Source organism: Prionailurus viverrinus, chromosome B4 (assembly GCF_022837055.1).
Source record: "Prionailurus viverrinus isolate Anna chromosome B4, UM_Priviv_1.0, whole genome shotgun sequence".
NCBI classification, from domain to species: Eukaryota; Metazoa; Chordata; class Mammalia; order Carnivora; family Felidae; genus Prionailurus; species Prionailurus viverrinus.
Window position 1 is genome coordinate 2,121,499 of NC_062567.1, and position 15,220 is coordinate 2,136,718.

Consider the following 15,220-nt stretch of genomic DNA (forward strand, 5'->3'; position numbering starts at 1 on the left):
CTACGAAGCACTTAGAAGCTGTGAGGTGTAGGGGAGGGTTTCGGAGCCAAGGAAGAACCAAACTTTTATCGAGGGAAACAGCGCAGTGGTTGTGCATTTGTTAGTTTAGTCGCAGTCACTCATGGAACAATATGTGCTGGGTGCAGGGCTGAGTGAGTCCCTCCTTCCTCCCCCCTCCCCCTAGAATACAGACCTTTCAGTCCAGCAGGGAGGACCTGTTAACGTACAGTTGGCGATAATATAGTAGCGATAAAATAACGGCAGTAGTGGTACAATTTGCCTACGAGATGTAAGAAGTACGTAGTTACCGTAGTTACGTGAATAATTGTTACCAGCGAATAATTGTTACCAGTATCTCAGAGATGTGAGGGGGGTGGTTTTATCACTGCGGGTGCTTGCTGGCTCGAATGAACACTTGCTGCAGTGCTCAAGTTGGGGAGGTAACTCCGTTAACTGTGTTTAAATTGGGTCCTTAGTTGCAGTTTGAGCTGTGAACCCCTGTCGTCACACCGCAGCACACCCCCGCTGCCTCCATCGGAAGCACGAGAGGGAAAGTGCCCACCTGTCCGTCCTCACAGAGCCCCTCCGAGAAAAGCGGAGGCTCATGGGGAGCCAACACGAGGTTCGAGGTTCAGGGACGCAGTGAGTTAGTAGCAGGACTGCCCTCTGTGGCTCTTGTTCTGAGCAGTCTCTCCGGTCAGGTACCTTGTACTAGAGAGTTACCTAGATTTGTTTATTTTTTTAAGCGGTTATTTCGCAATCTTTTCCTCCAGAAATTGGAGGCACTTAGTATCTTCATCTTGTCCATTGAGGTCTGTAACCTGCAAGATTTAGAGGACTTTCTGTTATCATTTCTGGTTAGTAATGTAGAGGAAGAAAGAAAGTACTTCATGTTAATTTCGATGATCCTCGACCGGTTAAAGTAGGTTTGGCTGCAGTGACAGGTCCAAACATGTAAGGACAATCAGAGTTCATTTCTCCATCTTCTAACAGTCTGCGGTGGTTCCACATTGTGTGTGTGTGTGTGTGTAAGTATCGGAGAGTGGGAGATGGGGTGGCACTCTTTAAAGCAGTCATCCAAGGACCGAGCTGCTGGAAATGCTTCCATTTTGAACATGGGGCTTCTAAGGATGCCCTAGGGAGTCCAGTTCTCCATTAACTGGAAGAGGGGCACAGAATGGAGGAGTAAGCCTGAGAGGTCTTGTGGTCCTGACCTGGAAGAGGAACCCGTCCCTTTTTTTTTTTTTTTTTTTTTTTTTTTAATTTTAATTAAAAAATTTTTATTTTGAGAGAGAACAAGACAGCAAGCACGAGTTGGGGCAGAGGAAGGGGTAGACAGAATCCCAAGCAGGCTCCATGCCAGGAGCACAGAGCCCGACGCGGGGCTTGGACTCAAACAGCGAGATCACAACCTGAGCCAAGATCAAGAGTCGGATGCTTAACCTACGGAGCCAGCCAGGAGCCCCGGCACCCATCCCATTTATTCATGTGCCATTGGCTTCAGCTCAGTCAGGGTGACATCCCAGCCGTGGTCGAGACAGAGGAGTGTTAGACGAGCTGTGTACTGAGGAAGAAGAGAAACCACTGTCTGTGCCACAAAACCAAAAGCACCCCGCTTTCTGTGACTTGTCGTGCAGCAGAGATCCTGGAGTGAAGCCGACAGATGAAAACAGGATCGAGGAACCACAGCCACGTGTTTCTCATTCATCGAGTACTGGAAGTTCTGTTACTTGCAAGGAGTTGTCCTCAGAACTTTGAGGGATAAGGTGATACAGTGGGTTCTCAGCCGTAGAGGGGCTGCTAGTCTAGGAGAGGTTGAGAATAACTAGTTCCAGGGAGGCTGGCGAGGGTCCAGCCTCTGTCAGCGGGCCTGGCACAGGACAGAATGGCATCTGTGCAGAGATTGGATGATGGGTGAAGGTCATAATTCCTCCCGGTAATCACCACTTTGAAGTCAGACAGCAGAGAGTGGGAACCTGAGGTGCTCGCGGTCTGAGCTGTGGGTACTCGAAAGGGCGGCCATGAGAGTGGGGGTTGGGGACACATGTCAGGCTGTACGAAAGCCATGACAGAAAAAGCAGTGTAGGAACAGGCAGAGTTCTGTGTGACAAAACGGCTTTCGTATGTTCTCAGTCTTTCCCTGTCCTGGCATGAGGGAGATGATACATGTCTGTTAGTCACTGTGCCAGGGTCCCAAGAGGGGTGCAGACGCCTGCTGTGGTGCGCAGGGGACCCCTATGGCACGGGCCTAACCTTGCGAGCTTGTCACAGAGCACTCTCCACCTGTGCTCCTTAGAGACTCTCCAGCAGCTTCGAACAATAAGGGGAGCATCGTGCGCTTGCCGGTCAGAGGAGGGAGGCATGCCGCGAGGTTCGGGTGATTCAGTAGGAGGAGGCAGCATTTGAGCATCTGTTTTGAAAAGTTATATTTGAACCGCTGGCTTGTTAATAAGAATGGAGAGGTGGTTAGAATTTTGCTCTGGTATTTTTTTTTTTACCCTCTCACAAGAACCCTCCTGCTGTTACAGTGGATCCTGGGCCTTTCAGGAGACGCCCTGGTGTGGTGGACTCTCATTCTCACATGTCAGCCTCGATGGGACGTCATGAAGTGTTTTCCTGTACGCTGTCTCATTTGGGCCTCAGCCATCCTGTGCATTCAGCGTGGCAGGCTATCGTATTGCTGTTTTTAAGGATAAGGGAGTCCAGGCTTTCGGTGGTTACTGCCCCTCCCAGGCGGAGGCGGTCTTCCGATTCCGGATCTGAGAAGGTGCCACACAGCCCTTTAGTTCAAGGATTTGACTCCAGGGTAGCCGGACACAGGGCTGCTGGCTCTCAGTGCAGTGGGTCACGGCGCGTCATGTCTCCGAGATCTGAGGGCCAGAGAAAATAACAGGCTAGTTTTTCTGACTTCTCGCTGAAGTCCGACAAGTAATTTGTGATGTGTCAGTCCAGTGAGAGTGTCAGCTCTGGCTCCCAGGTAGGCAGTCACGGGCTCAGGGGACGCCATTTCAGATGGGCGATGTCCAGAAGCCAGATCTCTTGGCCTAGGCGCCCTGCTCCTACCGCCGCTCTTAACTGTAGCTTCCTCCATGATGGCTTCACGCCAGAATACACGGGAATATACCAGAACCCTCCGGAAGCAGGGCACTGTGTTCCCCTCATACCTGTTAACGTCTTTCCTCTGCTCTTGTGCCTTTGTAAGGTTTCTGCAGACATTTTATTCTCTCCACAAACATTTAAGATTCTGACGTATTTTTACAAAATAAATACCTACCTTGTCCATATTGCCTGCTTTTCCACAAACAGTTCCTTTTGGGTATTCCTGATGTTCTCTTGTCTGTCTGGGGCAGTGCCTTTAGGAGCCCCCCCTGTGTGGTCTGCCCTTGCTGAGTTCCACATGCAGGCAGTTCTGTGGCCAGTTCCTTGTGATCTTGGAGCTTGGGGTCCTGTGCCCCCCAACCTAACTGCTTCCCTGCTCTCTCCTCCTCCTTCACCCTCAGTGACTGTTGAACAGGTGCTGTGTGCAGAGGGTACAGTAGCGGGAAAGACTTAGTTCCTTACCTGCTTGGAGCACACTTCTTCTCGGTCTGACTCCTGGGCATGTGTTTAAGGCATAACTACCTGGTTGATGGTCATTTTCAGTGCCTCTGTGTTCTCATTATGGCATCATTGTTATAGTTAGTCAGCTGGGGAAGGCTGGGATGAAGCCATTCTCAGGTACTTTTACAGAAAAAGTTCCAGGGTGAGTGGCGTCTGTATTAGTACCTCGTCTATACACACCTGCTGTCAGCTACTGTCTGGTTTAACAGTTTCCAGGGGCGCTTGGGTTTCTCGGTTGGTTAAGTGTCCGACTTCGGCTTAGGTCATGATCTCGAGGTTCACGAGTTTGAGCCCCGCGTCGGGCTCTGTGCTGACAGCTCCGAGCCTGGAGCCTGCTTTGGGTTCTGTGTCTCCCTCTCTCTCGGCCCCTCCCCCACTCATGCTCTGTCTCTCTCAAAAATAAGTAAACATTGAAAAAAAGTTTTTAAAAAGTTTCTGAAAGCTGAATTTAGGGGTATATTGTAGACTTGGGTGGGCATCTCAGCCCTTGATTGGCCCCGGTGTTCGAACTGGTTCTGTGTGTCTTGCCTTTTGGAAGTCTTCCTTTACCTGACTCGTACGGGTTAGCTGAGCACGTCTGAGCTGGCCCCAAGGCCCTGAGTCGTATGGATACGAGTGGTTTGATGTCCCTTTTATTCTTTTGTGACTTTACCTGTGACAGCTTTCCCCCTCTCTCCAGGCCACTTTGGCAGTAGACCTTCACCTTCTTTAAATAAGATACTCTCTATTAGTAACTTTTTGCACCTATCTCCTCTTCTAATTCTAGACATTCTATTTGCCGGCTCTGAAACAATTGGGGATATTTGAATTGCTAAAAAAGCAAACTCAGTCATACATTTGGAGTGGGTAGTGTTAGTGGGCTTATTGGTTGGAATTGTGCAGCTGAACCTGGTGTACACGGAGCACCCGAATTGGGGGTCAGGATTTGTCAGTATTCTGGAAAGCGCGCTGTAGCTTTACCTTCTTTCACCTTTACTGTTTTTTACCGTTTACCTTCTTTTCCTTCTTTACCTTCCTTTGCCAGTCAGACCACAGGTCCCCATTCAGGCAAAAATGATTAGGTTGTTGACTTTTGTTATATGAAGGGTTTGGAGCAGAGGTGGTAAAGTCATGCTTACATACAAAAAGAGAATAATCAGACTCTAAGTTTATTTTTTTCAATGTAGAAAATTTCAAGTACATTTTATTTTTTTAATATAGGCACAGCTCACATTCATTTTTTGCCTCTAAGCGTGAATGAGGCTATTTTTTTAATGTTTTTATTTATTTGCTTATTTATTTTAATGTTTGTTTATTTTTGAAAGAGAGTGAGAGTGGGGGAGGGGTAGTGAGAGAGGGAGACACAGAATCGGAAGCAGGCTCCAGGCTCTGAGCTGTCAGCACAGAGCCTGATGCAGGGCTCGAACTCATGAACTGTGAGGTCATGACCTGAGCCGAAGTCAGATGCTCAACTGACTGAGTCACCCAGGCGCCCCATTTTTATTTATTTTTGAGAGGCAGAGTGAGTGGGGGAGGGGGCAGAGAGAAAGAGGGAGACGCAGAATCCGAAGCAGGCTCCAGGCTCTGAGCTGTCAGCACAGAGCCCAACATGGGGCTTGAACTCACGAACCATGAGATCATGATCTGAGTCAAAGTTGAACACTTAACTGACTGAGCCACCCAGGTGCCCCAAGATTAAAAAAAAATTTTAATTTTAAGTTTACATCCAAGTTAAGTAGCATATAGTGCAACAGTGATCTCAGGAGTAGATTCCTTAATGCCTCTTACTCATTTAGCCCATCCCCTCCCCCACAACCCCTCCAGCAACCCTCTGTTCTCTGTATTTAAGTCTCTTATGTTTTGTTCCCCTCCCTGTTTTTGTATTGTTTTTGCTTCCCTTCCCTTATGTTTATCTATTTTGTACCTTAAGTTCCTCATAGGAGTGAAGTCCTATATCTGTCTTCTCTGACTTATCTTGCTTAGCATAATACCCTCTAGTTCCATCCACATAGTTGAAAATGGCAAGATTTCATTTTTTTTTAAATTTTTTTTAACGTTTATTTATTTTTGAGACAGCATGAACGGGGGAGGGTCAGAGAGAGGGAGACACAGAATCTGAAACAGGCTCCAGGCTCTGAGCTGTCAGCACAGAGCCCGATGCGGGGCTCGAACTCACGGACCGCGAGATCATGACCCGAGCCGAAGTCGGCCACCCAACCAACTGAGCCACCCAGGCGCCCCTAGATTTCATTCTTTTTGATTGCCGAGTAATACTCCGTTGTGTATATATATATATATATATATATATATATATATATATACACACCACATCTTCATTATCCATTCATCTGTCGATGGACATTTGGGCTCTTTCCATAATTTGACTATTGTTGATAGTGCTGCTATAAACATTGGGGTGCATGTGCCCCTTCTAAACAGCACACCTGTATCCCTTGGATAAATACCTAGTAGTGCAGTTGCTGGGTCATAGGGTAGTTCTATTTTTAATTTTTTGAGGAACCCCCATACTGTTTTCCAGAGTGGCTGCACCAACTTGCATTCCCACCAGCAATGCAAAAGAGATCCTCTTTCTCTGCATCCTCACCAACATCTGTTGTTGCCTGAGTTGTTAATTTTAGCCATTCTGACTGGAGTAAGGTGGTATCGCATTGTGGTTTTGATTAGTATTTCCCTGATGATGAGTGACGTTGAACATTTTTTCATGTGTCTGTTGGCCATCTGGATGTCGTCTTCGGAAAAGTGTCTACTCAGGTCTTTTGCCCATTTCTTCTTTTTTTGGGAGTTGGGTTTGATAAGGTCTTTGTAGATTTTTGGATACTAACCCTTTATCTGATATGCCATTTGCAAATATCTTCTCCCATTCCATCAAGTTGCCTTTTAGTTTTGCTGATTGTATCCTTCGCGATGCAGAACCTTTTTATTTTGGTGAGGTCCCAATAGTTCATTTTTGCTTTTGTTTCCCTTGCCTCTGGAGACCTGTTGAGTAAGGAGTTGCTGCCGCCAAGGTCAGAGAGGTTTTTGCCTGCCTTTTCCTCTAGGATTTTGATGGCTTCCTGTCTTACATTGAGGTATTTTATCCATTTTGAGTTTATTTTTGTGTATGGTGTAAGAAAGTGGTCCAGGTTCATTCTTCTGCATGTCGCTGTCCGGTTTTCCCAGCACCATTTGCTGAAGAGACTGTCTTTATTCCATTGGATACTCTTTCCTGCTTTGTCAAAGATTAGTTGGCCATACGTTTGTGGGTCCATTTCTGGGTTCTGTATTCTGTTGAAAACAGACCTATGTGTCTGTTTTGTGCCAGTACCATACTGTCTTGATGATTACAGCTTGAAGTCCGGGATTGTGATGTCTCCAGCTTTGGTTTTCTTTTTCAGGATTGCTTTGGCTATTCAGAGTCTTTTCTGGTTCCATACAAATGTTAGGATTGTGAAGCTCTGTGAAGCTCTGTGAAGAATGCCGGTGTCATTTTGATAGGGATTGCCCAAGATTTTTTTTTTTTTTTTTTTAAACTTCTGTTAAGCCTTCAAAGAATGAACTGAAATTTGGAAGGATCATTTCTGAAGAAGTTAAGGGCCAAGGGGGATTAATGATAAAAAAAACAAATTGTGCTATAGTTATACTTCTCAGTGACTTGGTTTTAGACATTTTCATGCTTAAATGTTGAGTGAGCTTCTGGCATTTGACACTACGATTTACATGAGTATTTTTAGGACCTGTGAAAACCGCTTTTATTCTTTCTTGACCATCTTCTGGAAAGGACAACTTTAATTCTGTCCTATCTATTCCTGTCTTTTCTCTCCCCTTTTTCTTTCTTTTTAAATGTAACTAATCAAAATGCTGAACAGTAGTCTAACTATTCTATTTAATGCCATAAGGAGGTAGTTAGAGCTTCTATGTGTTAACAGATACAGAAGCATGAAGTCTCGGTTAAACATGAAAATAATATCCTGATAGGAAACGATTAATGTAAAGCTACTAATGTCAATACCCCTGAGACAGAATTCTAGGCACAGTTGGTGCTGTGATGTGTTGCTAAGGGAGGGTATGAAATTTCCTCCTCTGCAGATCCTCCAGAGTGTATCCGATTCTCTTCCACTTGGGGGCTTTGCTCCTGTCTTCTACATCAACGCCAATACTGACATGCTCTGGGGGTGGAGAGGCATACATCGTGGTCCCCTCAAGGAATTTACAGTGACTGTTTCATTAGTCACTGTGTTCTGCTTCTGGGACTCAGAGAAGCTAGTATGCACAGGGGATGACAAATGAGTATTTTTGCAAAGGTGTAGCCAACTCTGAAATATTTATGGTTATTATGGGAACATCAATGGCCTGGCTGAAGTCAAGGAAAAGATGCCAGATCTCAATTTATCCATTAGTGGTAAATTCCTTTTGAATAAACAGTTCATGAGCAGGGCTTTCAGAAGGTATAATAAATAAAAAGAATCATTTTAGGATCTTATTTTCGGGTTCTTCCTTAAATTCTAAGGAAGAAATGCTAAGAAAACTGTAAAATGACTGAAAGTTGATGGGAATTTAGGCACGAAGGAGAGGGCTGGCTGGGGTGGTCCACAGTGACTGTGGTTCTAGAAGTTAAGTATAATTTTCTGGCTAGCTTGTAGAGTTGGTGATAACTAACGAGTGTCCCATTTTTTCTGCCTGTTGGTACAAAACAGTGAGACGATTTAAACGGAAGCATCTTACAGCCATCGACTGCCAACATTTGGCTCGGAGTCACTTGGCTGTGACCCAGCCCTTCGGTCAAAGATGGACCAACAGAGACCCGAACCACGGTCTCTATCCTAGACCCAGAACAAAAAGAGGGACTAGGGGTATGTCTTCCCAAAATACCTCCCATTTCAGAATCTGTAGCATGTGTGGCCTTTGAGTATCTCCTGGTGTTTCTAAATATCCCTGCTGTTATTTTGTAGTCTTGTTGCAATAGTTTGACACGTTTTTCATTATTTGTGAGTTTCCGTGAAAATTCCATCCACTATAGATGGTTGGTTAAAAAGCCCCAGGAAAACGTGGCTGAATGAATTCCGTTAGCTTGCTTAATCACAACGTGGCAGAAGACGTGCATCAGCGTCAAGCCACTGCGATTTTCTGACTTTCAGTAGTCCGTCAGTAAGTCCACTGGGGCCATTAGTATTCTCCAGAAGGTCCCCTCATCTAGTGCTTTCATGGTAGGCTGTACCCTTTGTCCCCTTGTACCCGGGCTGCTGCAGTAACCTGTCTCCATGCCGTTAGGTTTTATTCCAAATCAACTGGAAAATACATCATGAAGTTGATATTCTTGAGTACCATTTTCTGTCATGCCACTGCAGCAAAATGTTCCCCTGTTACCATCCTGGATGCAGGCTCAGACTTGGCCATCACCCGATACTTATTAATTACATGCAAGTTCTACTTCTGGTAGTTTGGTTTTCTTATTACCCCTCTCTATGCCAAACGAAACCCTACTTTTGTTACTAATACCTGTTAGTGTAATCCTGATTGTATTATTTCCCTTTGATGTATTTAACTTCAGAATCCAACTCAGATCTTACCTAGTCATCTTTAAATATTGTCTGATGTGTTTATCACTTTTGGAACTGTAACCAACTAATGAGGCAGTTTAAACCCAGTGGTGATCTTTTGTTTGTTTTGTGTATATTCAGTCAGCTTCTCTGTGTTGTGAGTTCTTCGCTGACAAAGACTTCATTATCATGTCTATGTTTCCTTAACCCAGACCTATCGACTTTAAACTCTGGGTTTCTATCAGATTGCCCCAGAATCAGTTATACTTTTTTTTCACCTAACGTAGAAAATATTAAATTCTATAAATTCTGTTAAGGCTAAATCTAGTTTTGTTCCACTCTCTTATTTTCCAAAGTAAGAATTCTGGCTACAGCCATTTCAGGAAGGAATCATGTATTTTGTTGTATATATTGCTGAGGGTTTAAAATACATCGGTGATGTATGAAATCACCATTTGGACTCCCTTAAGTGCCTAAAAATCTGGGAGGTCAGGGACTGTATATTCCATGTTTCACTTTTTTTTTTTTTAATGTTTATTTATTTTTTGAGAGAGAGAGAGAGAGAGAGAGACAGCGTGAGTCGGGGAGGGGCAGAGAGAGTCAGAGACACAGAATCCCAAGCAGACTCCAGGCTCTGAGTTGCCAGTACAGAGCCTGACATGGGGCTCGAACTCACAAACCATGAGATCATGACCCAAGCCGAAGTCAGATACCCAACCGACTGAGACACCCATGCGCCCCTTTCTTTCCTTTTTTTTTTTTTTTTTTTTTTTTAATCTTCATGTGTCACTTTCTATTTGTCTCAATCACAGGTGCTGCATACATACTTATCGAATAAATGCGTGGACTAGGTTAGGTACCACTCTGATAATATGCAAAGGATATTGACTCCTTTCTTTTTATTTTAAGATAAATTAATATGTTCGCTTCACAGGAAGAAAAAAACATAAAGGGATTTTAACTGAGTCGAAGGAGTAGGTTTTCCTGACTCCTAATAACGTGAAGTCTTTTCTACTTATGCAAACTTAGATTTTCTTTTGTAAGAGCAAGCCAGGAGAAGTGAGTTTTTGTTAGTGGGTGTGTCCACGTGAGCAGCTGTTGACTTTTTGTCTGTCCATTCAGGTGTTCAGTTTGTACATACTGCGAGGTGGAATGTGGTCCTCAGACCAGCCAGAGACTGGCCTTTGTCTCTTTCCGTGTATGTGTCTGACTATATGATAGAGCCACATGGAAATATTTTTTCAATTAAGCCATGTATGTAATCACTCGACCTAAATCTATCCTCTCTTCTCTGTGTTAATACACGTTAATTAAAAATTAGCCGGTCTCGTTTGGGTCCACAGTGGGTCGGCAGTCACTGTCCATTTCTTGTTCATCCTGTTTGGGTTTCCATACAGGTCAAGGATGTCAAAGGTACGGCACTGAATTCCTCCTAGCTGGCCAGCAGCGGCGCACCAATGACATGGCCAAAAGCAATTCTGTGGGCCAGGACACCTCTAAGGACTCGGAGGGGGAAATGATCTTTGCCGCGGAGAGCAACTGTGCCCTGCCTCGAGAAGGTGATGGAGAAGCCAGACTGGGCTCGTCAGGGTCCGCGCCGCCTGCAAGGAAGCGGTCCCGGTCCTTTGAGGACGAGAGGAATCCAGCAACAGGGACCAGTCAGTGGGACGGGGCTTCTAAGAAAACGCCACGGCATCGTTTGCTCCTGTCATGCCCAAGACCCCGGGAAGCCAGGCAGGAAGCAGAGGACTTTGTGTCCCGGCCCTCTGCGGAGTCCGGAGAACCCAGCCAGGAAGTGGAAGACGTCGGTCCTGACCCCATTCCTGACTCTTACTATGGGCTCCTGGGGACCTTGCCTTGCCAGGAACCCCAGAGCCACATGGGCAGCCTGCCCAGTGAGGTCCTGAGGCACATCTTTGCTTTCCTCCCTGTGGAAGATCTCTACTGGAACGTGAGCTTAGTGTGCCACTTCTGGAGGGAGATCATCAGCGATCCACTGGTACGTACAGCACGCGTGGCTCTCTGAGGTCTTCTCTGAAAGCACGCGGATTAGTTCCACCTAACGCGTACCTCCGATCTTCGTGCCGCCTCAGAAATGGTGGTTTCTGTTTGCCTGCAGAATAACATCCAGATTCCCTGGGGGCTTTTAAGGCTTTCCTTGTTTGTCCTATGTGTTCGCAGCCTCCTTGCTCGGTTCTCAACATAGGCCTGTGTTCTCTCCCCAAGTAGCTTTCTGCATCGTGAGCATCGACTGCATATTCCTTACCCTTTGCTGGGTGGTCCAGCCACTTCCCCACCCCCACCCCGTGGAAAGGGCCCCTCCTGTCTCTGTTCGAGTCTTACGCCTTCGAGGTCTTACGTCTTCGAGGTCTTACGTCTTCGAGTTCTTACGTCTTCGAGGCTTCACTCTTTGAAAAGTGAAATGGAAATCTCGTACTTTCTCTTCCTTGTGTTTCTGTAGCAGTCTCTCCCTCTGTCTGAGGCTTATCACATCTGTGTTATGTTTTAGAGAACCTTCCTCTTCCTTTTGCATTGTTGGCTCATGGATGGGAGGCTCTGGTCCTGTTTGTTTTTGCATTCTGCACCGTGCCCATGATATTTTACATACGGTAGGTGATTCATAAATGAGTCTTGCGCGGAATCACCCCGGTGTCCCTTTTGAGGCTGATATAGCGGGCAGCCCGTGCTCTCAGAAGAGACTTCCTGCTGCTCACTTCGTCCTGCCCTTCTGCTTGGGCTTTAGGTACCCTTCTTCCGTCCCAGGTGCAGGTTCAAGGGCAAACCTGAGGGCTGGGAGTATGTTTTGCTTGGCTTATACGTCCCTTAGACTAGCCAGTGCAGATAAACCACAGAAATGAAGATGAACTCTGCCTTCAAATGTAGCGAAGTTTGGAAATTTAGGCATTTAGTGAGAGATGCACGTATCCAGACTTCGTATGTTTTCCTTCTAAGCATGCAAGATCTGGGTGGAAATTTCATGTCGCCCTTGCTTCATTCTTTGCTTGTGGTCTTGTCTCCTTTCTGAGAACTGTCTTTCTGCCCCCCCCACCCCCACTTTTTTTTGGTCTTTCCGCCTTTAGATGGGAACTCAATGTCCTAGTATTTCTACTCACTAAATTGAGATGTCTCCAGCGCGAACTGAAGAGTCACAGATGGGGATAAGCAAGGGCTTTGTCCATTCTGCTCTGGAAGATTTGGGGAAAGATATCCTGGCTTACGCTCACCTCATGAAATGTTAGACTGATGCTGTTTTTATCATTGCTAACAATGACATGATGTGTTTATTTCCGGTTTTCTGTAACAGCTTTCGTTTTTGTGGCTCACACTGTCTTTCTCTGGCTTTCGTATAAGGTGATGGCGGCCTGATAGAATACGTTTGGAAGTCCTCCCTCCTCTTTAGTTTTTTTGGAGTGTTTGAGAAGAAAGGATACGAATTCTTCTAAAAGAATTAATGCTCAGGAGAATTCTCCAGCAAAGCCATCTGGTCCTGGGCTTTTATTTGTTGGGGGTCTTTGGTGACTGACTCAGTCACTTATTATTAGTCTGTGGAGATTTTCTGTGTCTTCATGAGTCAGCCTTGCTAGGTTGTCATTTCTTCTTGATTGTCCAATTCATCGATGTGCAATTGTTCGTGCCCTTTGATGTCTGTGATGTCACTTGTAATGTCCCCTCCCTCATTTCTGATTCAGTTATTGGAATCTCTCTCTCTTTTTTTAAAGGCATTTATTTTATTTCTTTTTTTCAACGTTTATTTATTTTTGGGACAGAGAGAGACAGAGCATGAACAGGGAGGGGCAGAGAGAGAGGGAGACAACAGAATCGGAAGCAGGCTCCAGGCTCTGAGCCATCAGCCCAGAGCCCGACGCGGGGCTCGAACTCACGGACCGCGAGATCGTGACCTGGCTGAAGTCGGATGCTTAACCGACTGCGCCACCCAGGCACCCCTATTTTATTTCTTAATGTTTATTTATTTTTGAGAGAGAGAGCTCAAGCAGGAGAGGGGCAGAGAGAGAGGGAGACACAGAATCCGAAGTAGGCTCCAAGCTCGGAGATTGTTCTGTTCCTTTTTCAGAGTGGGGTATTGAAATCTCTATGACTATTATGTTGCTATGTTTCCTGTATTTAGGAGCTCTGATATTTGGCACATATATATTTATGATTGTTTTATCTTCCTGGTGAATTGGCCCTTTTATCTTAATGTAATCCCCTTCTTTCTCTCAGAGTAGTGTTTGACGTAGACTCTATTTTTGTCTGATACTAGTACAGCCATGGTTCTCATATTATTTGGTCTTCTTTAAAACTCAGAGGTACTAGTGTCCTGATAAGGGAAATTGAAGCATTAGCTTTCCCTGGATTCTATTATCAAGTTGGTGTTGGAACTGAAACCAGGGCCCAGTTCTCCTAGTTTCCAACCAAAACGTGCATAATGTTTTGACCCTACCTGCCCAGCTTTTGAATTGTGAGCTCTAAGTGCTTTTCAAGTGTTAGAAGGTTGTTTATATGTGTGTGGCTTCATCTGCTGTCTTGTAGCCATTGCCTGCGTGTTATTTTGGATTTTTTTTAAACTATTCAGTTCATTCCTTGGAAGAAGCTGTATTACCGATATCTGATGAATGAAGAACAAGCCGTGAGCAAAGTGGATGGCATCCTGTTGAACTCCGGTATAGAGAAGGAGTCGGACTTGTGTGTGCTCAACCTCATCCGGTGAGTTGCTTTTATTCTGGGAAGAAGGCCGTCTCTGAAGTCCTTTCCCATGCGTTAGCGCTGAGGGTCACCTTTCTCACCGACTCTGCTGTGAATGTTGTACAGCTATACAGCCACCACTAAGTGCTCCCCAAGCGTGGATCCCGGACGGGCGTTGTGGAGTCTGAGGGATCACCTCCTCCTCCCTGAGGCAGAGGCCTGCGTGCGTCAGCACCTCCCCGATCTCTACGCGGCTGCTGCGGTAAGTGAAGTGGCTGTGGGGAGTTGCTGGCGAATGGAGCGCCTTTTCTCGCTGGAAGAAGTGTATTGGTATTGGGTTTGGCTGAAGATCGTTCTAGATTTATGTTCAAAATCTTTCTTTGATCTCTGCTTTGAAGCCTCAGTCTTTTCATTGGTCCCATTATGGAAATAACAGACCACGTTGTTATAGATTCGTCATCTTGGAATGATGAAGGAATTTTAAGAACATTTATCTGATTTCCCATCCTGGTGAAGAATCTTCAACAGAAAGTGGTCATCTGGCCTCTGAAAGCTGTGGCTAATAAGGATTTCTTTACAAGGTAGCCCATTCATTGCCAACAACTGGGTTATTTGAAAGGACCAGAGAAATTAAGGTTCTGACTACAGACACTCATGAGTCAGTGGGAAGCTAGAAATAGTCTTCAGTTTCCTGACTCAGTCCTATGGCTCCTTATCTAGATCAGGAATTCTTAAATTTTCTGTCGGAAGCTACGTGCAACCTCAGCCTGTATTCTGCAACCAGCAGATGGGTGGAGATCCAGCCGTGTGCATTTCTGGCTTTGCTGAAGTGGTTGCTGGTGATGGTGGAGTGAGATTTCTTTCTCGGGCTGGCTGGAGTGAAGAGATGTGTGGTGAGATAAGAATGAAAAAGACGCACGCCTAGGGTTGATCGTTTCCGTGTTGGTGAACATTTTCTTAGATCCTTACGGCATGCTGTGCCCATCATGATTCATTGTCAATCATTTATTTAATATTTAACAAAGTTTAATAATTATTAAAGAATAACACGAAGTAAGTAGTAGTAATGTTTTAGTGCCAGAGAGTTGTCAGTCTTGATTTTCTCCCCTAAAGATTGCCGTCTCCTTTTGTGTCTCTGCTCCATGGTGCCTCCCAAGCGGGTACCCATGTCATGTGTGCTTGCTTGGACCCTGTTGAGTCTCTGTGGACCCGAGAGCTTGCACTGGCTGGGCCAGGAATGGTGGGGAGGTGAGAGCGTCCTCTCTATGCAAGTATGCAAGGTCCTACGTTAGGTCCTTTAGTAATGTTTCCTAACTAGAGAAAACTAAGAACTCAGATGCAAAAGTGGTGAGAAGAAAGGAGTCTAGGGTGAAAGAAAAGGTTCCCATGGTTTCCCAAATGCCGTGTGGGAAGTCTGCACT

At 45.5% G+C, this 15,220-nt stretch overlaps 1 protein-coding gene across 4 annotated transcripts in view; it reads left to right on the forward strand.

Moving 5' to 3' along the window:
• FBH1 (F-box DNA helicase 1) overlaps positions 1-15,220 on the forward strand; it is a 48,765-nt gene that overhangs the window by 3,737 nt on the left and 29,808 nt on the right. For 2 of the 4 annotated variants that reach the window (XM_047866693.1, XM_047866697.1), the window contains exons 2-5: positions 8,274-8,429; positions 10,514-11,115; positions 13,690-13,820; positions 13,926-14,061. In XM_047866693.1, the coding sequence (XP_047722649.1) occupies positions 8,274-8,429; positions 10,514-11,115; positions 13,690-13,820; positions 13,926-14,061 (1,025 nt within the window). The remainder of the gene's footprint in view (positions 1-8,273; positions 8,430-10,513; positions 11,116-13,689; positions 13,821-13,925; positions 14,062-15,220) is intronic. The other 2 variants (XM_047866695.1, XM_047866696.1) reach the window with 1 other exon arrangement.